The sequence below is a fragment of the Esox lucius genome, chromosome 7, assembly GCF_011004845.1.
Source record: "Esox lucius isolate fEsoLuc1 chromosome 7, fEsoLuc1.pri, whole genome shotgun sequence".
NCBI classification, from domain to species: domain Eukaryota; kingdom Metazoa; phylum Chordata; class Actinopteri; order Esociformes; family Esocidae; genus Esox; species Esox lucius.
Genome location: NC_047575.1, coordinates 28,852,565 through 28,877,860, shown reverse-complemented (window position 1 = coordinate 28,877,860; position 25,296 = coordinate 28,852,565). Strand labels below are relative to the sequence as shown.

Genomic DNA, 25,296 nt, shown 5'->3' with positions numbered 1-25,296 from the left:
ATAGACCTATGCCTCGTACTCTGATTGATTGCAAACAAATATAGCACCTCCTTTATTGCCAGGTTTAAAGTCAATTTCCCAACTGTCAGCAAAGAGTGTGTTTGGTAAAGTGGATGTCTTCCCTATAGGGCGTTACATTGTTGCCTGGGACCATCATAGTATGTACACTTGTTGAAGTTGTTAATCAATTGTGGTGTCTTCAAGTTTTGATTATTTGTTTAGAACATTGGATAATATTGAAATAATGTCCATTCTACTGCTGCATTAGTGTTTTGGTTTAAAATGTAAATTACTTAATGATTAATTACTTTCTCCTTCTTGCATGAGACTCTCAGTGATGTGTACCATCAGATAAATAGAACGTTTGTTGTTCCTCTCTAGGATTAGACATTTTTCAATGCAAACTCTCTGTAGAATTAATTTAGTTAGTCAGTACTCACTGAGAGTGTGCTTTTAGAAGAGATTATTTTGGTTTAATGCAGGTTAGTTTGGTTTTCATTTCATTTATAGAAAAAGGGTGATTAGCCAAAGACTTACAAATTGGGGAAGGCAAAAGTCTCAGAAAAGTTCATGTCAACAAGTTGACTTCTTGTAAATATTTCATCTTGAATAACTGCACTGAATCGAGGTACACAACATCAACACCTAGAACAAGGGCAGGATCCAGAACACATTTGAAGTTGTCACGTCTCCCTTCAGGCCTGACTCCTCCCCGGTCCTGGGCGGTTCCAGCGGGCGACAATGCGTGTTTTCTAGCCGCCACCGCTCCCCTGGTGTCACCACCAGTATCCCAACACCCCTCAACACTGTTCTGTCACGAATGCACCACAGACTGTCCTGTCACCAACCACCCACACCTGATCCTCATTTCATCATTACTAAGTGAATATCTGTCCCCTCTGCTCCCCCAAGTCCTTGTGCGTTATTATTGAATGTTACCTGTCTTACCTGCCTTGTACCAACTAAAAGCTTGGTTCAGCTGTTCTGGGACAATACCCGTGTTTATTTTTGTATATCTAAGTTGTAGATATTATTCTACTGTTGAGATTGTGTTTAACGATTGGTTGGCGCCTACATCAAAAAGACCAAACTCATTATCCTGCACCTGGCTCCCTCCTTTTAACCAGACCACGTCACAGATGTTGTATTGCCAGGCTATTTTGCTTGTGAGCCTTGTTAAGATACATTGCACCATGAAGTCAAGTACGAGGAGTAACATTTCTAAAATCCCCTGGTATAAAAGTAGTATATCGTTGGATCTTCCGGCAGAACAATGAAACAAAACATTCCTCCAAATCTACACATAACCAAATATAACCATAGAATCAAGCTTTTGCTATCGCCATCCCAGTCCCCTGCCCAGAGGCCAATTTAATAGCTGTGGGGCGAGCTGAAAAGAAGAGTCCTGAAGCGAAAGCCAAGAACTATTAAGGATCTGGGGGAATTCTACATGGAAGATTATTATCAGATCCTTTTCTATGTGTTCTCCCACCTTATCAAACATAGCAGACTAAGAGCTGTTATCTTAGCAAGAGAGGGTGCACACGGTGCTAAATGCAGAGGGGCCAATACCTGAAATAATATATTTGTTTGTTAGTTTTTTCTTTAAACAATTTCCCCTCAATTGCAGACAAGCTTTCTCTTATATTTTGATTAATAGTAAGCTGATAAACAACAATGACATTGTTTGATAGTTTTTTGCTAACCTTTACCAAGGAGGCCAGTAATTAATGAGGGGATGCATTTGTTCATGGGAATAAAAAAACACTAGAACAATAACTTAGGGGTGCCTTGAGTGCCATGTCCAAAGTGACCATATGTTAAAGTTTCATCACATTTATTTTATTGTCGTAATGGTTTTAGGTGAATGTTGTGATGCAGGAGATCGAGTTCTCCTTAACACATTCAATATTGTTTTCAAGAATGTCTTGACAAGGTTTAGCAAACGCAAATTGGTTTAAGTAACACATTGGGTCAAGAACAGCTGTCCAGCAAATGTTTTAAATTAACAGCTTTAACAGTACAGTCCACTGCTGGATTACACACGTCTGAGTCTATGAAACGGGCTCTTGGATAACCTTGTTTAAGGGCGCCTGGAGGAGAGCTACTGCATGGAGATTTGTTTTTTCTGTCTCTTTCTGATACAGAGTGGTGATATATTTCCCAATGAAAACTTTCCACTGTTCAAGAAATGAACCTGCACATGACCATATTTAATAAGGAACTTCAGGTCAGTGTTGATACTGTACAAAAAGGAAATTAAATCAAGGAGTTCTTGATCAGTGCCAATCCACACACAGAAAATAAAATATAAACAATGCAATATTTTGGCAGGGAAGTATCCTGTTCAAAGAAAAAAAATATTTGAGCTTGAAATCTAAAGAAGCCAATTCACTAGAGGGGAAATTTCTCTACAACGTTCCAGCAGGTATTATCTAGAACATCAAGGCCTTTGTCATGAAAGGCTCTCTAAATCAAATGTAGCCAAAAGGATGTTGTCAGGGATATTAGACAGTACTGATATTTTGTTGATCACGTTAATAGAATTTTTTATGAATGCTGGGAGTTTCTGTACAATAGGCTTACAGAAGTAATCAACAAAGTCAGAGTTGCTCTAGAAGGAAGTCAGTACTCGCAGCAATTCCTTTGCCCTTAGGTTTGTATAGGCTTTCATGCATTTTAAGTAACATAATATGAAAATCAGTAAGCCAGGGAATTTTCAGTGTAAGTAGTCAAATTCATGCTATGAGATCCAGCTTTGGTTGAGTGCCACTGTCAGATACTGTAGTTAGTAATTTTTGCCTTGAAGTCAGGTTGCAGGGTCATATTTTTCAATAGAACTGTTCATTAAGCTGGCTATAGGCCTATGCCTGGTACTCTGATTTAACAAATTCACCTCAACTGCAGACAAGCTTTCTCTTATATTTTGATTAAGAGAAAGCTGATAAATAACAATGACATTGTTTGATAGCCTTTTTTGCTAACCTTTACCAAGGAGGCCAGTAATTAATGAGGGGATGCATTTGTTCAGGGGAATGAAAAACACACAGATGTCCTTGGTACACTAAACTGTTTATTTCACCAACGCACTTCCCACGAACAAGGGAGATTACTTGGGAACGTGCTAAACGATACCCCAATTAAAGCTGACGCCAATAGAAGCTAGGCACATTCAAACCTACACAACTGCAGAATTGATGAAATAACTCTGGTTGGGTTAAAGTAATGGATCTGACTAATGATTAGTAAGACTTTGTCTCCACCGCTCTAATGTGGGGAGCCGTGGGTGGCCACGGTTTCTCACAGGAAGACATCGGTGCAAGTGCAGGTGAGCAGTCTGGAGGAAATGAAACTAGATTCGACAGGACAGCAGCCTTTTTTCATTGAAAATGTCCCACCGAGTGTTTCCATGATCAACAGTTTCAGTTGGAACGACTACATTTAAAATAATGTATAACATTACAGTAAAATGGGGTTGATAATAATAATTCAGGAGGCCTTACTGGATGCATATTTCCCATCTACATTCAACTATTGCATATTACTAGATAATTACATTAGTTGTTTTACCATAATTCACATACTGAGCTGAACTTCTGAAAAGGAAGGGTAGGGAAATCGTGTCCATATTTAAAGCTACTTCTATCCTACCACTGTCACATTTAACAGATAAACACTTGTGATCCCTGACACAAACGCAGTTCTTTGACTGACTGCTCAAAATGAGTTTACAAGAGCAATCCCCTTGACCAGCTCACTCTGATGGTACCTACAGTACTCACTAAATCTCTTATGACAGGGGAACTTTCAGCACACCTCATATTTTATTGTCTCTTTCTCCCTTTATTGCTTACCACTTTCATGGCATCTTTCCCTTGTGTCTCTGTCTCTGTCAGTCCCTGTCTAAACCAAATCTATCACAACAGTGTGCCCCCCTCCCCTTCCCCAGTCCTCGTGTACAAATCTCTTGGTCTTGGCCCTAATTCCCCTCATCCTCAGACAATTTTAATTTCATTTTGATGTGGACTCTTGCCCCCCCTCTCCTTCTCTCTCTATATTTTACCCTCTGCAAGTTATGGATGCCGGCTACATGTGAAATGAGTGAACCTGAAAATCTTTGGGAAGACCCTCTGAGGCCCAAAGCCTGTCTAATTCTGAAACAGCATAGAAACTAAATTTAGCCAAAACCAGACAGGCAGCACTGCCATTGGGTCCCATCCAGTGTATGGCATGAATGTGCCACTGGATGGATTAGAATGCAGCTTATCACAGTGTATTAGCTGGCTGCAGGACATCTGACCCTCCAACACTGTACTCAGATGGTTCACAAATGTGGTTTTCAAATAAAAATGAGATTTATTTTCTTTTATTTAAAGCCATCTATAACCTTGACAGTGGTGTCATTTTGTCCTTCCAAATCAGGTGTGATATAGTATGTGATGTTTGTGTGACACGATAATATTGGAATTATTTATGTTTCACAATATTTTCAGTATGGCGATTCGATACTGTAATTTTTAACAATTTGTTATTCGTGTTCTAACCCTCACCAGTTTGTATTTTTTTTTTCGTATTTATAATCATACAACTAAGGACAAACATTGCAAAGTTAAGGCTCACTGTAATGTAACTGCTTGTAGCCAGGAAATGTGTTTGTCTATCCTGACCTAAAACACATGCACGGATGCGTACCTCGAAAATCCACCAGAAAGAGTCACACTATAACTGTAAACTGTTTTATATCAGGCTTACTATAATGTAGTTACTCAATAATTCATAATGTGTACTTCGCTTCATCTGCGAGGAGATACGAACATGGAAACCTATAGTTCGCAGGTCTGCTTCTCTAACCACTACGCTATTTAACAATGGGTGGTCAGTCACTCAGTAAGAGACAATCACTCTTCTTAGCCTACTCAGCTTATGCAGTCCGGCAAAAAACTGCTTTCATTTGAAACCCTTTCAACAGTGTTCATTGAACATGGGGTGAGCTCTTGGACTCTTGGACAAATGCAGTTTACAGACGGTTATTGAACAAATAGCAGCTGATATGAAAATGTTATTAAAACATTCAATAGACAAGTCATTTTCTAAACCAACATTTTTATCAAAACATACCATACCATAAAACATACAACCATAAAACACATCAGAGACGTAGAGAGGGTCCGTGGCTGGTCCTATCAGAGGCGTAGAGAGGGTCCGTGGCTGGTCCTATCAGAGGCCTAGCGAGGGTCCGTGGCTGGTCCTATCAGAGGCGTAGAGAGGGTCCGTGGCTGGTCCTATTAGAGGCGTAGAGAGGGTCCGTGGCTGGTCCTATCAGAGGCATAGAGAGGGTCCGTGGCTGGTCCTATCAGAGATGTAGAGAGGGTCCGTGGCTGGTCCTATCAGAGCTGTGGAGAGGATCTGTGGCTGGTCCTATCAGAGACGTAGAGAGGGTCTGTGGCTGGTCCTATCAGAGCTGTGGAGAGGATCTATGGCTGGTCCTATCAGAGACGTGGAGAGGATCTGTGGCGGCTCGATAAGCTCTCAATATTGATATAGCCCATGGCTTGGTTCTATGGAGTACACCTCCATGGAGTACACCGCTCAGAGTGCAAATCAACTATGCCGGATAAAACTCTGTCATTCAACAGAAACACAGTGACTTGGTCCTGCAGGTTCATAGTCTACAGCATTTGTGTAATACAATTACCTGACCTAGACACAGTACAGGTGCTAATCCAAGCCCTCGTCATCTCGTGTGTAGACTCCTGGAACAGACTATTTGTGCCTTGAAAGTGTTTAACCTTCCATATTTCTTCCTTGTCACCTAACCCATCTGCACACTCCACTGGCTTCCAGCTGAAGCTTTCAACCATGGCAAGGCCATAGGCCTTCTTTTTCACATTGTAAATGTATCTTTGTCAAGTAACAAAGATCTAGAAACTACATCAATGAATTACACCATTAAAAGATGAGAAATCCTGCAGAACCTGGTGAATTCTCAATTGTAAACATTTTAAAATAATTGCATTTTATCTCCAAATGAGCCTGGATTTAGCTAAACATAGTACAACCTCAGCTGCAGTGATCAGTGATTTTCATGATGGACAGCACACAAATCTAAACTCTTTACCTTTTCATTGATTCATGAAGAGGATTCAACATGCCCTGCTGTTGCTATGATAACAAAAAATGGTTTAGGTGCTAACGTGTTATATTGTTTGCACAATTACCTATGTGGCCAAGGAGGGCATTAAATCAGTTTTGAAAGCTAATAAAGGCGGTCCCTCAAGGCTACATATAACACATTTTCAATAACCACAATTGAGTTTGTAAGCACCCGACCTGACACAAGGAGCCGCAAGAGCTCAATGAGGTAAGGCAAGCCTGTCTGATATCCCACTTTGATTTGTAACCTGTCAATCTGAACTGTGCGTCATGTGAAGTGACCCAACATTCCCTCCAGAATGGGGCTTTATGTAGAAAGCACACTACTGCCTATGTACAGTACTACCTCTGCTCCTCACAAGGCAATTACAGATGTATAGTCTTCATTTCCAGTTGTTACTATCTTTCACAGATTCTAACGCCAGGATTAAAATGGGTAATGGAATTTTAATTTTAGGTAATGGAAATCCTTCCTTCCACACCTGTGTACACACATCATTTCTTGGTTCAATAGTGCTAAATATGGCAAATAGGCTTGGCAATACAGTCTGCTCATAAGGGATTTCCATCCAGGTTGTCTATTCATGGTGACATTGATAGACAATTACAGTTTTTCCAACTTTCACTCTCAAACTTGCACAAGTTCAAAACAGCAAGATGTTTTTGTTATTTATTTGGAAACAAGCTCTCAGGGTATATAGGGTGAAAGGATAATGTGTTACTTTTGCAGTTCAAACGCAGAGAGCGAGATTATAAGTTCAAATCAATACATAATGACTCACTAATGAACATTAGCCACAGGCAGTTTAAGAGATCTATAATCAAGAGAGCCAATCACAGATGAATTAAATGTTTTGGGAGGTTAGTCGTTGCTCTCGCTTCAAATTCCATTTCTATGACAATAACTATGTCATCATTGTTTGACATTGATTACTTTTTACCCAACTCTTACTTCAGCCTACAATAAGAGTATTGAAAATGTCACCATTATTTAGAAATAAAAACGAGAATAACATTTAAAGATAGATTTTCATCAGGCAGTGACGTTAAACAACTATGCTTCATCCTGAAGCTCAATTGTGTGCCCGCCCTCGCACCTGCCGTTCCAGGAAATGGGATCTAAATGTGACGCAAACAACACAGGAACGTACAAACATTTGTTTCTGGGCTAACGATGCTGTGGCAGTCTAATGGCGGGTAATCAAAGTGTAAATGTCGTTTGAAAATGGCACAGGCCAAGAGTAGTGGGGAAAAAGATAAAAGCCCTACTCTAGAAATTTCTAACGTATGACTTATTATACAATGCCATAATCCTAGTCAGCATGGTGAGTAAGAGTCTTACATAACACGGAAGAGTGACTGGGAGGGGTTTGTGTGACATCATCAGTGATGGAGAAAAAGGTCAAAACCCTTAGTCTGTTAAGGCACCAGCCCAGATGTGTGCGTGTATTGACATCCTTTTTTGGGCGACTTTCATGCACACAGGTCTAGAGTTGTGCCTGAGTTGAGTTCGGATGTAATGTATCTGTGTGTGTGTGTGTGTGTGTGTGTGTCTGTCTGCCTTTGTGTGTATGCTTGAATGTGTGACCTGTCCATCTTCTGAATACCAGACGGCATTCCTATTTCCGGCTTGGCATTCTTATCAGCAACGACGCCACAAGGTAGCAGCTGGCACTCGGAGGAAAATGCAACGTTGGCCAAAAGATTACACCACCCATGTGCTCCTTGTTCTGTTGCCGTAGAGCAAACTGTTTAACCCTTCAGATGCCAAATCCAATTATGTAAAAGACGGAGAAATGATAAAGTTCCATTCCACTGCTATGAATTGCGAGAAGTATCTGCTGTGTAGCCACTTCATCATCTGAAACTTGGGTCCTCCTGAGCTACAAAGGCTCAGCCATCACTACTCTCTCTGAAACATTGAAGGGGTGCAACACAATGAAACAGTCCTGTTGGGAAATGTTCCCAATAGGAAAATGATTATACAAACCATTTCTATTCATTTTCAGTGATAAACCAGTGGTAGGTGGGAAGAGAGAGAAGAGACAAATAATTTGTTACGTAAAGACATCCTGAGGTAGCCACAGTGAAAACACAGCGAAAAGCTGTTATTAACTAGCCTGTAAAGGAGGTTGATTAAAGTATAGTATTTTGCCTGAATCTGGGCCATCTTTTTGATTTGTTCTAATAAGAATGCTATTTACATGGGCAACACGCTCACATTTCGGCAAACTGCTTATAGGTTTGTAGCCATCCTTTGTCACTACATCCTACAGTAGCACTATATCTTTTGTATTTTGTATTTCATTGTACTTCTTTAAAAATGAATCATACAACTCTGCCTGCCCAAAGCTACTTTCTTTGCTTTTCACGTCATTAATGCAGCCTTTCTAGACACATTTCAAGGACTTTGGAAATGATGCTAGCCAGGGTACCATTCTCATTAACTAAAATTCTACTACCTGTATTTGGCATGACACAGAGTACAGGAAATGTTAGCAAAATAGATTGGTTCCTGGGCTAATACTGGGGTCGCGCACTGTTAATCTAGATAGAAGAGATGGTGACACAAAGGTGGCTAACCTTTTAGCCAGGTACATTTCAAGGCAAGAAATCCCTCAGAAAAAACCTGCTAACTCAATATACAAGATGTGTACAAAACGTCACGTGTAGTAAAACTTCAAATTCATCCACACCTTTACTTCATCCTGTCTGGACAATATAATGGCATGTTCATAATTTTTTTTACGAACCCACATCAACCTCCACTGGCTGCCCACAAGGTGAAGCATTCAATATGTTTAGTTCACTGATTTAGCTATCTACAGTATGTTTAGTTCACTGATTTAGCTATCTACAGTATGTTTAGTTCACTGATTTAGCTATCTACAGTATATTTAGTTAACTGATTTAGCTATCTACAGTATAATGGAGTTCACTGATTTAGCTATCTACAGTATGTTTAGTTCACTGATTTAGCTATCTACAGTATGTGTAGTTCACTGATTTAGCTATCTATGGTATGTTTAGTTCACTGATTTATTTACAGATTTTGTTTATCTGGCCTAATACCACCCGCATGCACACCTTTGCTCCGCGAAGGTCAGTCTCCCTTAAGACAAAAAATATGGGTGACAGGCTTTTGTGTGGCTCCTAACTGTCAAGGCTGCAGACAAGGCTCTGGTCTCCTTTAAGGCACAGACTGAGCAGCTCAGAAAAGCTTTCAAAGAGCTGTTATATCTGTTCTGCTGTTTACTGGATCTGACAACACTAGCATAGCTTAGATTGTTTTGAATCATATTTGTTATTAATATTATTTATTATTATATTTTTATTCAAATGTTTATTCTGCTTTTCTCACGCCCAATTAACTTAAGAAAATGATAAACATGAGAGAAACATCTTAAAATAATAAATTAATAATAGGAATAATTGCCGTAATACCTGGATTGCTAATCTTCTGTAAAACTTCTAAAACCATAAACAAGCATATACAGTAGCATTTACTGAGTTGGTTTTACCCCTGATCATTTGTTTTTCCAAAAGGTGTAATTAACAAGATGTCATTATAGGAAATTATTAATAAGATGTTAATTTATTTATATATATATATATATATATATATATATATATATATATATATATATATATATATTTTCATTACAGTGAATCTCAGAGATGCTTAATTACAAAAAGAAAAACAAATGTAGGGTTCAGCAGAATTAACCCAAGTAAGGACATAACAGTTTGCCTGATACAATCGAAATATCATAAAGTTGATTTTATGTGTTATTAAAAGGTTTTTTGACATACTTGTTGACATCAAAATAAGAACATATTCCTGTAAAATGTGTGATGGGTGCAATACATGACAGAAATTTGACAAGAGGTTTTAATGAGCACAGTGACTGCTGCCACTAAGTGGCCACACCTATCCAAAGTTAGAACAGCAAAAGGGCCCATTATAAATCAAAATCTGGGTATGTTGGGCATCAGCGGAAAGCTTGTTCTATCATCACCAGCTAAGTTAAAATACAATCTTTCAGTTACCTGCTAATCTTTCAGCAGAAGCTATGTGTGTTGGGCAGAACACTGCTGGGATTGCATATAATTTCTTTTCTTATGGAGGACAGTTACAATAATGAGAAACTAGGGATTTCATCACATGATTTTTTCAACATAGTGTTAATGGATCACTTTGGGGAATTCTGTGAATGACCAGGTCTCCATGAACTCTTGAAAGGTAATACTCTAGATCAGGTATTGCCTAGATGGCGCCAAAGCGTGTGCAAGACAGTCACTCAGTATAACTGCTAATATAACCTAGACTGAGTGTCATGGTACGGTGAGCAGCAGCGCCTCCGTTCCATACACCCTCAGTTCCCAACACATATGAACACATCCCGGACGTGTTTTGTCACATGTCTTAATCATGCACACCAGGTCCCTATCTACTCATTTGTAAGTGTTTAAATGTTTCCCCTTTGCTCCCCACAGTGTGGATCATTGTTGTTGTCGTCACTGGATGTTGTTATGTGTGTTGCTGTTGAATGTAAGTTTCTTTAGAGCTTTGTGTACTGTTGTTTTGCTGCTTTAGTCAGCCATTTGCTTTTGTTGTGTTTTGTTGTGCTTGGTGTTTGTTTGTTTCTTAAATTAAAGATTCTGCACCGACTACTCCTGCCTGCACCTGGTTCCTTGCTCCCGCAACACCGCATCTCATTACACTTGGATGGAAAAACTGTTGAAGAGAATTTAGCTGGCAGTTAAGGGACAAAAAACAAAGAATTAAAGAACCAGGATTTGGTGGTCAGTGGTTAGTTTAGCTAGAGCCATGAAATGAACAAAGTGACTTAAATAGAACTAGTCATGAGTTAATTTATTTGTGAAATAAAGGACAAAAATGTAGACAAATGGCATTATACACTCACCTAAAGGATTGTTAGGTACACCTGTTCAATTTCTCATTAATGCAATTATCTAATCAACCAATCACATGGTAGTTGCTTCAATGCATTTAGGGGTGTGGTCCTGGTCAAGACAATCTCCTGAACTCCAAACTGAATGTCAGAATGGGAAAGAAAGGTGATTTAAGCAATTTTGAGCGTGGCTCAAAGAATGGTGTGAAAAGGGAAAAACATCCAGTATGCGGCATCCCTGTGGGCGAAAATGCCTTGTTGATGCTAGAGGTCAGAGGAGAATGGGCCGACTGATTCAAGCTGATAGAAGAGCAACTTTGACTGAAATAACCACTCGTTACAACCGAGGTATGCAGCAAAGCATTTGTGAAGCCACAACACGCACAACCTTGAGGCGGATGGGCTACAACAGCAGAAGACCCCACCGGGTACCACTCATCTCCACTACAAATAGGAAAAAGAGGCTACAATTTGCACGAGCTCACCAAAATTGGACAGTTGAAGACTGGAAGAATGTTGCCTGGACTGATGAGTCTCGATTTCTGTTGAGACATTCAGATGGTAGAGTCAGAATTTGGCGTAAACAGAATGAGAACATGGATCCATCATGCCTTGTTACCACTGTGCAGGCTGGTGGTGGCGGTGTAATGGTGTGGGGGATGTTTTCTTGGCACACTTTAGGCCCCTTAGTGCCAATTGGGCATCGTTTACATGCCACAGCCTACCTGAGCATTGTTTCTGACCATGTCCATCCCTTTATGACCACCATGTACCCATCCTCTGATGGCTACTTCCAGCAGGATAATGCACCATGTCACAAAACTCAAATCATTTCAAATTGGTTTCTTGAACATGACAATGAGTTCACTGTACTGAAATGGCTCCCACAGTCACCAGATCTCAACCCAATAGAGCATCTTTGGGATGTGGTGGAACGGGAGCTTTGTGCCCTGGATGTGCATCCCACAAATCTCCATCAACTGCAAGATGCTATCTTATCAATATGGGCCAACATTTCTAAAGAATGCTTTCAGCACCTTGTTGAATCAATGCCACATAGAATTAAGGCAGTTCTGAAGGCAAAAAGAGGGTCAAACACAGTATTAGTATGGTGTTCCTAATAATCCTTTAGGTGAGTGTATATTATATACATACACACAAAGTGGATATAAAAAGTCTACACACCCCTGTTAAAATGGCAGGTTTTTGTGATGTTAAAGAATGTCAGAACTGTTTCCACCTTTAATGTGACCTATAACGTGAACAATTTAAATGAAAAACAAACTGAAATCTTTGAGGGAGAAAAATTTTAAATAAAAAACTCACAATAACCTGGTTGCATAAGTGTGCACACCCTCTTATAACTGGGGATGTGGCTGAGTTCAGAATTAACCAATCGCATTCAAACTCATGTTAAATAGAAGTAATTAAACACCTGCCATCATTTAAAGTGACTCTGATTAATCACCAAACACAGTATTAGTATGGTGTTCCTAATAATCCTTTAGGTGAGTGTACATTATAATATGTTGGTAACATTCTTCATTATTTCAACTGTCAAGGACACTGATGCTTAATTGTTTCACTGAATCATTGAAATCACAAAACTTTCAGCCTCTGGCTGGTAATTGTTAGCAGATCAAATTTGAGATGACAGAAATCCTTGCTTCTCAAATGAACTTATGACTAAATGATTTGACTACGGCTGATAACAGTCCTTGGATTGTGACAGAGATATAAATGTGACCTGCCAAGGGTGGATAGTTGGCATATAACAGGCGCTATCCACTGTAGCATGAGTTGTGAATGACAACTTCAGGGTTGTTGACAATAGTGCAATAAAAGTTAGTTAGACTAACCAACTGGTTCATGTTTAGCTATAGCCATTGGATTAAAACTATTAGAAATATTTAACACTATCGTCATTGCCACTGCTGCGATGACATCTTGGCTATAGCTAACTAACAAAGGCAACCTCGGAGACAACGTTGGATCAGGGGTTGTTAGTCTTTTAATGACCTTCTGGACAGGCGAAATCTCTCGCTTATTTCTCCAAACAAATTTAATCAGAATCCCAAATTGGCTAATTACTGTTCTAGCTATTTATCTAGTTATATTTTCTGTGTTCTTTGTACAATATCTTATAATATGCAGCACTAATTGCAATCAGTATTCCATTGTTGACATCTATGTTGATGTAATGTGAGCTAAACCCATGCTTGCTACTGCCAGCATTATTTATTTTTGCCCTGCATGACAGAGCTACTCCTTGAAATGCACTATAAGTTAGCATTTTCTTCTGAGAAGGAAAATTCCCACAACAACAGTGTGACCACATAACACTATCTTTATACTGTTGGGCCACACAAGACTTGATGCGGGCTGGATTTCATTTCTATGATTGAGCCACACATGCCGATTCACTCTTGAAGGAGCGGCCCTTGAGTGTAGCAGGTAGCTGTTGCTAATACCTGATAACAGTCATCAAACACAGATACGCTAGAGTGGAACTGATCCATCCACAGCCAGTAATGTCCCTCACATTGCAACAAACTGTGAAAACAATGGTTTCCTCCCATTATTCCTCCAACAGAGTTCCCAGGTGGAAGAATTAGGGTTTAAGAGTGGTGAGATGGTGTGTGTGTGTGTGTGTGTATGGCTGTGTGTGTGTATGGGTGCCAGGTTCATTGGTTTCCAGTAGTGCGGTTGAGGAGCAGTTAGAAGGCTTACACACCAGTAGGTCGATGTCCTCTTGGGTTTCTAGTGGCTCAGCAGGCTTCAGACCTATAGGCTACAAATTGCAGATCCTGATTCAGGCTCATCACTTCACTGATCTTTATAGGCCCTTAGATGAAGTGTTAATACTGCAGGCAACATAGCAGAACCCAGTTGTAAAAGGGATGGTTCACCTTAATTACAAATTACCTATTGGTATCCTTAAGTGATTTATGGATAATATACTACTTTTTCCAATGTGGCACGAATGTAACAAGTCATGTGATGTCACGTGGATTTTTAAGCTTCAGCAATCATCCAAAACAATCACATATTTATTGTAACGATTCATAGCCACTTCGATTGTTTGAACATGATACTTGAAATATCAATCAATTAACTTACAGTGGATATAAAAAGTCTCCGCACCCCAGGTTTTTGTGATTTAAAAGAATGAGACAAGATAAATCATTTTAGAACTTTTTCCACTCTTAATGTGACCTATAATGTGAACAACTTAAATGAAAAACAAACTGAAATCTTTGAGGGGGAAAAATAAACACCTTACAATAACCTGGTTGCATATGTGTGCACACCCTCTTATAACTTGGGATGTGGCTGAGTTCAGAATTAACCAATCACATTCAAACTCATGTTAAATAGATGTAATTAAACACCTGCCATCATTTAAAGTGACTCTGATTAATCACAAATGAAGTTCAGCTGTTCTAGTAGGATTTTCCTGACATTTTCTTAGTTGCATCTCAGAGCAAAAGCCATGGTCTGCAGAGAGCTTCCAAAGCATCAGAGGGATCTCATTGTTGAAAGATATAAGTCAGGAGAAGGGTACAAAAGAATTTCCAAAGTATTAGATATACCATGGAACAAAAGGAACACAGTCATCATCAAGTGGAGACATTATTGCACAACAGAGACATTACCAAGAACTGGACGTCCCTCCAAAATTTATGAAAAGATGAGAAGAAAACCGGTCAGGGAGATTCCAAGACGGCTACAGCAACCTTAAAGGAACTGCAAGAATCTCTGGCAAGTACTGGCTGTGTGCTACATGTGACAACAATCTCCTGTATTCTTCATACGAATGGGCTATGGGGTAGGGTGGCAAATGGAAGCCTTTTCTTACAAAGAAAAACATCCAAGCCCTGCTGAAGTTTGCATAAACAAACATCATGTCCCCCAAAAGCATGTGGGAAAATGTGTTATAGTCTGATGAAACCAAGGTTAAACATTTTGGCCATATTTCCAAAAGGTATGTTTGGTGCAAAAATAAGACTGCACATCACCCAAAGAACACCATATCCACAGTGAAGCATGGTGGTGGCAGCATCATGCTTTGGGGCTGTTTTTCTTCAGCTGGAACCAGGGCCTTAGTCAGGGTGGAGGGAATTATGAACAGTTCCAAATACCAGGACATTTTGGCACAGAACCTCCAGGTGTCCATTAGAAAGCTGAATATGAAGAGGAAGTTCACCTTTCAGCATGACAACAACAACCCAAAGCACACATCCAAATCCACAAAATCATGGCTTCACCAGAAGAAGATTAACGTTTTGTAATGGCCCATTCAGAGCCCAGACCTGAATCCAAATGAACATCTGTGGGGTGATCTGAAGAGGGCTGGGCACAGGAGATGTCCTCGCAATCTGATAGATTTGGAGCACTTTTGAAGAGTGGGCAAATATTGCCACATCAAGATGTGCCATGCTAGTAGACTCCTACTCAAAAGGACGGAGTGCTGTAATAAAAACAAAAGGTGCTTCAACAAATTATTAGTTTGAGGCTGTGCACAATTATGCAACCAGGTTATTGTGAATTATATATTTTTTATTTATCAGTCACATTAAAAGGTGGAAAATGTTCTGACATGATTTATCTTTGTCTCATTCTTTTACAACACAAGAACCTGACATTTTAACAGGGGTGTGTAGACTTTTTATATCCACTGTAAATGGGATTTCATAAAACAATGACAGCCATGCAACCAAAGCATGGATTGCTTTCATAACTTGTAAAACTATTGCTTCTAAAGTAAGGAAACAAATGTGTCCCTTTGTAATCTGGGTGATAACATAATGGGTCACACCACTGAATCAAATGTTATGTTTTTCATAATAACAACAACAAAGTTTGCAACATGCAGCCCTGATTAAAGAGCAGATGGTTAATGTACGGATTATTTCCTTGATGTCAAATATTTGAAAGAACCTGATCAGAAAGATTTGAAACAGTTGAATACAAGTGTGGTACAGTGTTACAGCGTTAACACTCCCATCTCCATACTGCATTTAAGTAACTGAGCAGAAACTCTAATCCACAGCAACAGGAGTGCATTCATTTTCATCCTTTTTGACTGATGCCTATGGGAATCAAACCCACAACCTGTCAGTACAAGCGTGATGCTCTATCAAGTGAACTACAAGTGACCTCGAATGCGACTGTTGTCTGATTCTAACTATCAATTAATGAACTGTCCACTCCTTTAACAGAAGACTAACATTTTATGGGATGTACCTTCAATGTGACCCAATTATCCTTCAGAGCAAATCCAGATATTTTTATGACCAACTCTGTAAACATACTGATCACTATGAGCCTGTGCTAATGAAATCGGCCTATTGGTAATATTTTGAAAATATGATTTGTTTTGTATTCTAAAAGTGTAAACAGCCATTACACCCCTTTCAGAACAGCCAGAGTAGTAAGGTTGTGTGCAAAACTTCCTTTGAGATATATGCGACTATTGGCAGACAGCCTGGTTGGCTCCACTATCCCTCTTCAAGTGAAGTGCGGTCATCATTGTTCTCAAAATGAACCACTTTCTACCCCTTCTGAAAAAAATCAATTGCTTTCAGTTTGGGGCTCTGAAATAGCAACATGGATATAGCGCAGACATGCAGTATATTGATGAAAATTGATTTATGTTGAGGCCCTCCCTTTTTGGTCTGCTTCTAAACCTCTTCTCTGTTCTCCTCAGCCTTGTGCTTCTTTTAAATGTTGACTTGACAACCTTAACTTTTAAAAGAGTCCAAGTGCCACGGGCCATAGCCTTTCATTAAACTCCCTTTTAGGTGCCAGACTTATGTTTGGACAGGGACAGGATGTGTGGTTGGTGTAATAACAACACTTTAATGTAGAACAAGGCAGCGGAATGTCATTGCAGAATATTGGCAGCACTTCACTGTTAGTTCTTCACTCATCAATCTTTTATTGTGCCCCCTAGTATCATCTGTTAAGAAGCTCAAATAGCATTGGTCCCTTACACTTTTTACGTAAGTCAACTGTAGTCCAGGTTCAATGGCGGTTTTAGAGATTTGGGGGCCCTAGGCAGAGACTGGTTGAGGCCCCAACATCATACATTTTTTACCTTGTTGTCCTTATCAAAGCCTGACCAGCAACATTCTTTCTTGTTGAATAGAACTGCCACTTCCAAAGACAACTGCATTGCTGCCCCTTTCAGTAGAGTAAATCAATTAGTTTAAAAACAATTATCTGAAGGGTACATGCTGCCTTATAAGCTATGACTACAGTGAAGCACAAATCATTTAGCCACTTTGTTCAAGTGTACAGTTTCTTAATCATGATCAAGTGCATTCATATACCTTCCTTTTCTTACTATCCTGCACTTTCATTATGCACTTTGTAAGTGGGAAAACCTGCAAACTTGGCAGTGTATCAAATACTTGTTCTCTCCACTATATATTTATATATATATATATATACACACACACACACACACACACACACACACACACATATATATACACTGTCAGAGCATTCTAGGCCAAGATGTCAACATCGCTCATTTGTGATCTGTAGCACTGTCACTATCATCATCATAATCAACATGTGTGTCATTATAATCAACATGCCTGATGTTAGAAGAACGATATGCTGGAATTGAATCAATGTCTTCTTAACCTCTGTCTGGTGGCCGTTTGTGATGGTCCACGTCAGGGATAGGGCTTTCTTATGTGACTGTCAAACAGTCATATTCAGTAAATAATAGCTGTAGCTGCTAAGCTATTCACGTTTACAACACAAGTAGTATTCACAGTCTCGCTCACAGAGTTTTTAATATTTTTAAAACTTTTCTGTCCATCTCTTCTGTTGTGTAGCAGGCACAGGCTGACTGAAAAAGTGACCTAACGTCTTCTGAGCTGCTTCAGTGAGAAACAATATGGGACAGAGCATTTGAGTAAAAGATAGGGGTTTGGTCTGAAACAAATAATGTATTAAAAGGCATGATTTAATTCAATTATTTTGAGCAACACAATCAGATATTATTCCCTGCCTAGCATCAGTGTAGCATTGACTGTAAAGCAGTCTTTTGGATAGAGAGCAGGGATAAAACATGAAAATCTATATGACATTGTATTCCCATTTCAACGTTCTTCTTTGCTTTCATGGTTGAAAGTGCAGTAATAACTCCACCAAAATATTGTTTTCCATTGGAAATTGACTGTTCTTTAGTTAGGTGAAATGCATAGTTGATTACACTTGTGATAACACATGCAATTCAACAATCTTCTGGCTGTCTTTTTGAGTGGTGAGTAAAAATTTGCTATTCCTTGATCAAAATCTCAACTAAACATGGCCCAAATGTTCAGGTTAAAATGGCACGACGTCCCCAGCGGGAAAGCACTTCCGAGGCAACGCTAACACCATCCATGTTAACACAGCAACGCAAACACAACAATGAACATAACAGACCTCCTCAGGTGGCAAATGTGTCCATTTGGTGGCGAGCAACATACAGTCGTTCCAACGAGGATCATTGTGGCACCAGTTGAAGGGAGGGGCTGGGCTGGAGGGTAGAGCTTATAATCATTGCCAGAAAACCATTGCGCAGAAAGTGCTCATAAACAAAGACATTAGAAGGACCCCATGGACAGAGTACACAAATAAATGCCTCATAATGCAGTTAGCCTGGACTCGGACTAGTTCTGTTAGCCTGAGGATGGCCATGGTAGGAGAACACTAGACTGCTCAGTCAGTCATTATCAGATGACAGCTGGCAGATAGAGTCCTAATAGGATTGGCTGCTTAAATCCCTCTCTCACCTGAGTGTGTTCCCAATAGGACCGGGCCAGGGACACCACAGTGATGGCGGAGACTGAGTGCTCTGTTCTGAAGTGGCTTGGATGAGAATTTAATGGTTGACACTGCATATTAGTTGTTGCCATGCGGCTAACTCCCATCCCCTGTCTCTACGACTGCCTCGTTGTTTCTGTTTCTTTGTTTCTCTTTTTAATAAAATCGGTCTTTTGTCATTTAGCAGATGCTCTACTTCAGAATGGCATACATACATTCATCTTAAGATATCTAGGTGGGACAACCACACAAACAGGTTTTACTATGTACACCTTACGAATTAATAATTAAAGCAGGTGCTGAAAGGAAGAACAAAAACAAGTAATAACACAAATCTTGAGCGCAAGTCCCCCACCGCCCTCCATCATATCCTCCCTCTGTGTGTATCACAATACACACTCCCATTATCTCTCTCACTTAACGGTTCAGAGTGGGAAGTGAGTCCCCTTGGCTGGCACTTCTACTGAGACAACACCAGAGAGACCCTCTGGCTGCCAAGGCAAGGCGTCTCCGAGGAGGCAGGAGCCACGCAGTCCGCCTGCCGTGAACACACCCCCCCCTTCCATCCCTGTCAACGCGTGCCTCCGTGGGCCATGCGGTTTTCCTTTTCAATTCAAACCTTGGATGGGTCAGAAAGGATCAGGAAATGTTCACCATAAAAGAGAGATCCTCCCGGATGTGTCTTAATGTAAATGAGCCAGAAGCTAGTAAATATCTGAGACGGAGTGAAAAGATGGAGAATGACGGGGAGATATCCCTGGGTGATTGGGTGCATGGGGAGAAAGCCGCCACCCTTAGGGAGGAGTCAACACAGATACTAGATTGAGTCTCCTGGGACACATCAGGTCGCAAGCAAGCGAAAACGACTTCACCCATTTTTACATGTGGCCTTATTTTTACGCTTTCTGTACTTGCAGTTTGTCACACAATCCTTTTTGTATATTTTGTATTATTTTGATTATCACACTTTCCAAACCAAATAAATACAGCTGATTTTAATTCTGAATAATGTCTCATCACTCAGTTTTTAGGAATGTTTACATCCACTATGTTATCAGCCCATATTTTTTTTCTTTGTGTTGTTGTTGTTGTTAACAGCATAATTCAAGCATGGATTTTTGGCAAAGTGGGGACAAAGCTTAAACATTGATTGAAGAGACATTATCCAGAATGAGATTATTAACAGTATTCTGGAGTGTTTTATACAATTCATTTAATATGATCTCCATGGGCAATAAAGGCACAGTAAATATTTGTCATGTAACCTCTACAATGTTACGTTCCTTTTAAAATTGCATAAACACAAGCATCAATTATGTTTTCAAATGAATGTCAATCACTTCAAATGGCGCTCCTGTTGACATGTTTTGTCCACTCACAAAATAATGACTGCATCTAAATACTGCACTCTGCACCCAGGATTAACTGAATGGAAAGAGACACCTGTTACAAAAAAATCTAAAAGTGTAATGACAATCGTGTCTGACATCACACCCAATCACCCCGGGCATCACTGAGCCTATTCACACCACCCTCTGTTGTACCTCCAAGCACAGTCGGCCTGCTGCACCCAGGATTCAAACTCCGGGACCAAATGGCACAGCTGTACTGCAAGGCAGCGACTTATATCACTGCACCACTTGGGGGCTCTGAATTCAAGTTCTAAAATATACTCTTGGACTGCTGGTACTGAACAGTTTAGTATCCATACATATTCATTTAATCTTATTCTTAACTAGCTAAAATGACAAGCAAGTGATGATGCTCTTTATTTACCTGTCACCTCCCCCAGAATGACACCAGCTTAGCCAAGGAGGAAACTGAATTACTGTATTCAACACTGTTTTAAAAGAATCAGCATTTATAGACGAATATACACACACAGAAAAAAAACATATTTAGTCAAACTAGAAGACAAACAAATGGCCTATCCATGGTCTTTTTTCCCAGCCTCTTCAGTGAACAATCCCATACCTTCACCAATCCTATGGGGTGGACTGCCCCCTAACCTTCATATCTCGATCACTATCCTACTAACCATGTAAATAACGACTACGCTAAATGAAAACATATGAAAATGCTAAACAGCTTAAAATTAAAAGGAAAAAAAACATGCAAACATGCATACTAACTACAGACATCAGCTTAACCACCCGGGTTTTGTTCTCTAGTGTCAGACCTATCTACAATGTAATTTCTTAGGGAACAGTGAGTCAACCCGATGTGTTGTAATACTAGCCGTGACCGAGTGACAAATCCACTGCATCAATAGACAACCTCCCTCCACTTGGGATGTGCAATTACCAGGGCTTATTTTGGGTGTTGCATCAGATTTTCTGTTCATGTCTCTCTGTCCCTCAGACACAACAATGGAAGCTAGCCGGCGTTGAAAAGGCTGGTGACAAGCACACACACCAGTTGATGACTCAATATTTTGACAGCGTCGTTAATTTACTATTAATTCCCACAATAGAGCGTGATTGTGGTTCCGCGGTCATTACCGTGCCTTCCAGATTTGGAGATGGTAGAGACAGCAAATCAGTAGGTAGATATTTAGAGATAAAAAAATATATACATTGCTGCAAATGTGCATTTTAAATTGCTCTATTTGTATTACACATGTCAAACAACCCATGTCTTTACAATGACAGTGTTACTCAGTGTTGCTAATGTGTCCTTCCACTGCACTGGGTGTACAGCAGACGAGGCATATGATTTTAGCAACAACGTATAACCACTGTCTACCTGTTGGATGTGATGAATCACCAATATGTGCAAGACAATCAGGTCTAATGGCTTCAAATCCATTCTGCTACAGACAAAAGCATACACCAGCTGTTGCCTATCTAGTCTTCAGTACTTGGACGTGGTATTGCTGGACAGTTTGTATGCAACCTACATACACTTAGAAACACTTACGTCACAACAAGTTGTTTTTGGCCATGCTGTAGTAATAAAAATAACTGTATCATTGAAAATGAGAGCCTTTACATAACGGCTGAATAAGGGCCGGATTCTACTTCAAGTTGGGGCTACATTCAGGTCAAGTGGAACTCCATATTCCTTTCCCTTGTCGATATAACAGAGCTGCAAGGTCATATGTCAACATCTGCCCTTCCATTTCACCCATTCCATTCCCAAATCCTTTGCAGGATTACAGTCAAGCAGCCCTAAGCCTTCAGCATGTCCATAGAGTATTCCAGGCTGTATGGATTAACCCTTTACAGGACTGCCGTTATGTTGATCTGATTTCCTTGAAGTGTAAAAAAACAGTTAAGTGCAACCATGAGAGTGGATTGATAGCCTGCACAACCGTCAACAGGTCAGCTTCTGTTTAAGCTTGTCGACAGTGATTAGCGCTCTCATAAGGGATTTGCTATAAGAGAATGCCTACAATGGGTGCCACAGTAACAGCCTTGTCAGAGGAGGTACATTCCCATGCCGGCTGCCAAGAGTGATAAGACTGGGGCAGACGCACATAACAGTAGCTAATACACAGATACTAATAGGTCTTATGTGCACACACGGAGACGCAGACAAACACACACACAACAGGAGTGTGCCAGCCTCACTGTTAGGCTGGCTGCTGGCGTGTGGATGTAAACAGCCCTCATGCCAAGACTCAACAGCACGCCCACTAATCTGACCGGAGCCCACCACATATATTCTTTCTGCTAATTTACAGCTAGTCAGAGAAGGCATGAATCACCCAGCTGGACATCATATAGACAACCCTGGACCTGAAACAGTCACACAACCCTTTTTTACATAAAGTGTGTAATCCCTTCACCTCACTTACACTGGGACAACAAAATAAAATAATGTCCTCTGCTTTATGGCGAAACCGGAGTCCACTGTGTACGAGAGCCGTGATGCATGCCAGGAAGAAGGCAGCGGCACTCTGCGGCAGCAACAGTTGGCTTTCAACAGTCAGAGTTAACTACGCCACAGAGATGGAGACGCACAGGCACACCGGTACTTCGCGACCACAGATGGAAGTAAAATGAGGTGGGGGGGGGGAGAGGAGGAAGTGGCAAAACATGGCACAGCCACACCACATGATCACAACGAGACACTAAAGCAACAAACCAAAGAGAAAGAGGAGGACAAAAGGGAGACAGGAAGGATCTGCACTCACTCGAGTCGTCTGAGTCATAGCCCTCCACGTCCGGCTCCTCCTCCTTCTTGCCAGTCGTCGCGGGTGACGGGGCAGCGGCACCGCCAAAGGCCCGGTCTGGGTTGTCGTCGTCAGCGTGGGCCGGGTCATCTCCAGAGTTGTGTCTGGCCGCAGAGGAGCGCAGCGAGCCGGCCCGGCTGAGGACTGCAGGTGCTGTGGGGGGCAGACCCCGCGGGTAGCGGGGGAAATAGTCAGAGATCTGCTTGATGGGCTGGATGGGGCCAGGGCACACGTCAATGGCCATGTGCTCCTGGATGCTGATGGTGGTCTTCTCGCCTTTGCGTTGTGTCATGCATGCGGTCCCTCGGAGCGTCCACCCAGCCCTGTCAAGACCCAGCCCTGTCAAGACCCAGCCCTGTCAAGACCCAGTCCAGACAATAACACTGAATACACAAAAAAGGGTCCTCAAGAAAAGTCAACAAGTAACAGTGAAGGGCAGCCACGCAAAACTGTTTTGGAATGTTTTCCCTCTTTGAAGTTGCTGCCTGGAGGTCCACACCTGACGAAAAAAACAGTGACCCCACTGGAGACGACTTCTGGCTGGTAGTTTGGTAGTGAGTGAGATACGTCCTGCTGGCACCTCGCACTCCCCCCCTCTAGCCTGCTCTGCACTGGGCTACATGGAGCGCCGTGGCTGGTCCGCCCTGCACTCTCTAACCATGCTGTCTGTATGCCTGACACACACTGCTGCCTGTCTCCCTCTACAGCACTCTCTCTGGCTCTACCTCTACCCCACACCCTGCACACGGCTGCCGTGTGTGTATGTGTGTGTGTGACTGAGAGAGACTGAGTGAGAGAGAGTGAGAGAGAGACAGAGAGAGAGAGAAGGGGAGGGCGGGAGGGAGGGATGGGATTAGTGAGGAAGGAGGAGGGCTAAGCTGATGTCACTGCTTAGCAACCTAGCAGTACACAGGAACCGCCAGCACGGGTACTTAATTATGCTATTAGTCCCCATCCATCTGTCAGCGGGATGGAGGCTATGCCATGTATGAGAGCAGAAAGAGAACACAGAGAATACCTATGTGTGGATGAGTGCATGCTGTGGAGGGGAGTGGAGAACATGTGTCTTTCTGTTTTGAGGAGAACAACGCTGAATGTATGTCTGTGTATAGGATTGTGTGTGTGTGTGTGTGAATAGCTCTGTGTCAGTGAAGGGACATTGGAGCATTCAGTAGTAGGTGTATCAGCCTGTAAGGAAGTTTGTCAATCAACTTTAGAGGAGCGCAAACATTTGTGTTGTTGAGACAGAATGAGAGAGAGAGAGGGAGAGAGAGAGAGTTTTGTTGGCAAGAAACAGGGACAGTTAGGCACTTCCCAAATCCACTGCCACTTGAGCAGTAAAACAATTGAAGAGATGTCAGGTCACCATATCAATGAATCTCTAGAGCAGCAGGTGCTGAGCACCATCCTGTTTGTCAAGTCTGTGTCAAGTAATGACTTGATTCACATAATTACATTACAGATGACTGATACCTACAATCTTCAAAACCACACAGATTTCAAATATATATTTACCCACTACTGTTCAAAAGTTAGGGGTCACTTCGAAAAGCTCTTTTTTTCCATTAAATAATATCAAATTGAACAGAAATACAGTGTAGACATTGTTAATATTGTAAATGACTCTTGTAGCTGCAACCATCACTCCTATTCCAATGGCACAATGTGTTTTTGACTTTTCACAAAAGTTAATATTTTTAAAAGGCAAATGCATCATTAGAAAACCCTTTTGCGATTATTTTAACACCTCTGAAAACTGTTGTGCTGATTAAAGAAGCAATAAAACTGGCCATCTTTTGATTAATTGAGCATCTGGAGCATCAGTAATCAATTACAGGCTCAAAATGGCCAGAAACAAAGACTCTGAGATGCTGGTCTTCTGGGCAGAGTTCTTTATCTGTCCAGTATCTTTGTTCTTTTGCCCATCTTAATGTTTATTTGTTATTGGCCAGTGTGAGATATGGCTTTTTCTTTGCAATTCTGCCTAGAAGGCCAGCATCTCGGAGTTGCCTCTTCACTGTTGACATTGAGACTGGTGTTTTGTGGGTACCATTTAATGATGCTGCCAGTTGAGGACCTGCGAGGCGTCTGTTTCTCAAACTAGATACTCTAATGTATTTATCCTCTTGCTCAGTTGTGCCCCAGTGCATTCCACTCCCAATTCTGGTTATGACCAGTTTGTGCTGTTCTGTGAAGGGAGTAGTACACATCGTTTTACAAGAT

The 25,296-nt window shown here is 41.0% G+C and overlaps 1 protein-coding gene across 2 annotated transcripts in view; it reads right to left on the bottom strand.

Moving 5' to 3' along the window:
• LOC117592724 (double C2-like domain-containing protein beta) overlaps positions 1–23,848 on the bottom strand; it is a 118,519-nt gene extending 94,671 nt beyond the window's left edge. For both annotated transcript variants that reach the window (XM_034293315.1, XM_010870333.3), the window contains exon 1: positions 23,035–23,848. In XM_034293315.1, coding sequence (XP_034149206.1) covers positions 23,035–23,365 — 331 coding nt within the window. In that variant the 5' untranslated portion in view covers positions 23,366–23,848. The remainder of the gene's footprint in view (positions 1–23,034) is intronic.
• Positions 23,849–25,296: the final 1,448 nt, after the last annotated feature.